The sequence below is a fragment of the Cnephaeus nilssonii genome (genome assembly GCF_951640355.1).
Source record: "Cnephaeus nilssonii genome assembly, chromosome: 6".
In the NCBI taxonomy this organism is placed as follows: domain Eukaryota; kingdom Metazoa; phylum Chordata; class Mammalia; order Chiroptera; family Vespertilionidae; genus Cnephaeus; species Cnephaeus nilssonii.
This window is the reverse complement of record NC_137077.1, coordinates 67797700-67799979: the sequence shown is the minus strand read 5'-3', so window position 1 is coordinate 67799979 and position 2280 is coordinate 67797700. Positions and strand designations below refer to the sequence as shown.

Here is a 2280-nt window from a genome sequence, read left to right as displayed (position 1 = left end):
GTATCTGGCAGGAACTCAAGGGTGGCTTTCTCTCAGTGATCATTGTTGCTGCACAGGGCCACAGGACACAGAGACCCGGGGACCTCTCCAGGGCAGGGAGGACTGGCAGCCATTGGTGTTTGCTCCACTCTGGTGATTCCCTGAGACCCGCCCGACCCAATTTACAACCCCAACCAAGCTGTGCACAGTGGCTTTTGAATATGAATGGCCTGTCCCTCTTGCAACCTAAAACCTAACAAACTGCAGCTGGGTCAGAGAGATCCAAAGCATCCAAAAGAAAGCCTAAGGCCCTGAAACAGCAGCCTGCATTGCTTCACAGCTGGGCCTCATCTGGGCACTTGCAAACCCCAAACAAAGATGAGGAATCTGCAGACCTCTTTGTAGCTCCTGATGGGTGGCCTCAGGCAGAGGCTATATAGCACTTCCTTGGAGATCCAAGAGCCAGTGTACCCAGTGGTCAGTGTGAGACCATACCAGATTACAACTCTTCACATCCATAAGTGACACACTCAAGTGGCAGACTCAGTGAGCACCAAAGCCCCACTGAAGCAAGTCCTGCCCCATAACGGTGTCTCTGACACAGCAGTTCTCCCATTGTAGACACAGCTGGTCTTCACAGCCAATTGACCTGGAGGTGAATTCTTCTCAGTGATACCAACAGAAATCAAGGCTTAACTACAAGACTGTGCACACAGCCCACATAGTGGTGCACCAAGAGTGTCCATCTCAGGTAATTGGGAAGGCTGAGCCACTGGGCCCTATAGGACACCTAGTACACAAGGCCACTCTATCAACACAGGGAAGCAGCCAAAATACGGAGACAAAGAAACATGTCACAAATGAAAGAAAGGAGGAAAGCAAACTACTGGATATAGAGTCCAAAACCATGGTTATAAGGTTACTCAAGAATCTTCTAGAAACCTCTGAGAAATTTAGTGAGACCTTCAAGGATATGAAAAAGGACTAATCAAAAATTAAGCATACACTGACTGAAATAAAGAATAATATACAGGTTCCGGTTCCGTCGCGGAGACACGTGAAGGTCGGCGAGTTGGTGCGGAGTTCGTCTCGGCGCGCATGGCCGGTCTGGGATGGATTCCTCTTCGAATTCTTCCGCAGCGGGTTTGGGCTCAGTGGACCCGCAGTTGCAGCATTTCATCGAGGTGGAGACTCAGAAGCAGCGCTTCCAGCAGCTGGTGCACCAGATGACGGAACTTTGTTGGGAGAAGTGCATGGACAAGCCTGGGCCAAAGTTGGACAGTCGGGCTGAGGCCTGTTTTGTGAACTGCGTTGAACGCTTCATTGATACAAGCCAATTCATCTTGAATCGACTGGAACAGACCCAGAAATCCAAGCCAGTCTTCTCAGAAAGCCTTTCTGACTGATTTCAGCATTACCTTTTTGGAAAAGGAAGGTAGTTCAGGAATGGTTGAAGAAAAGGCTACAGGGGGATTGGCTCCCACCTTGTGGCACTCTGGAAGTATCTGGTCATCTGAGAATGAACAAAGACCAATATTTTTGTGTGTTTGGGGCTTGAGGGTCATATGTGTATTTGGTTATGCTTTTTAAATGTTAATCTTGTGAAAACAATTGGCAGATGAATGGAAAACCTTAGATGCATATTACTGTATGTGGGACTATGTTTTTCTGAACGTCCCATTAACTACTTCCTATAATTTGGATAGTGGAACTGCTTTTTGTAATTTGATAGTGGGACCACATAGGTAAAATCTGTCTTTTGTGGATTCATTTCAGATGCCTATGGACATTGATCCACATCTTGGTGTCTGAGAAAGGGTGGCAATGGGGGAAGAGTTATTTGGTACTTAACTAGTGTTTTGACCATCAGTGCTGGGAAAAAAATCTATAGAATATTCACATAATACAATTCAGCTTTCTAAATTATCTCCCTTCCTTATACTGTGATTTACTTAAGTATCTATATAAAGTATGGTCTCGAGGTAGTACAGGCAGCCTGAGAATCTAGAGGCCTTTACTTATAAAGGAATCTAGCCAGTGAACATAATTCTCGTTACTAAAGTGCCATGAGGAAGAATTCAACTTATCCTGTATATCAGGGTCAAAGAAATTCAAAGATGGGCCTAAATAAGTTGTAAAGATTTAGGCCTGTCAAAAACTAACAGCAGTTTCATGTAGAGGTGCATGTCTAATGTCAATCAATCAGTATAGATTCTATTTACTGCAGTTTTTTGATCATTGAAATAAAAGCTTCTACAAGATTAAAAAAAAAAAAAAAGAATAATATACAGAGATCCAACA

The 2280-nt window shown here is 44.4% G+C and overlaps 1 protein-coding gene across 1 annotated transcript; it reads left to right on the top strand.

The window, feature by feature from the left end:
• The first annotated feature begins 1084 nt into the window (after positions 1 to 1084).
• On the top strand, positions 1085 to 1654 carry LOC307101161 (mitochondrial import inner membrane translocase subunit Tim8 A). Its single transcript, XM_079773838.1, has one exon. It carries the CDS (start codon positions 1092 to 1094, stop codon positions 1383 to 1385), a length of 294 nt encoding a protein of 97 aa, XP_079629964.1. The 5' UTR covers positions 1085 to 1091; the 3' UTR covers positions 1386 to 1654.
• Positions 1655 to 2280: the final 626 nt, after the last annotated feature.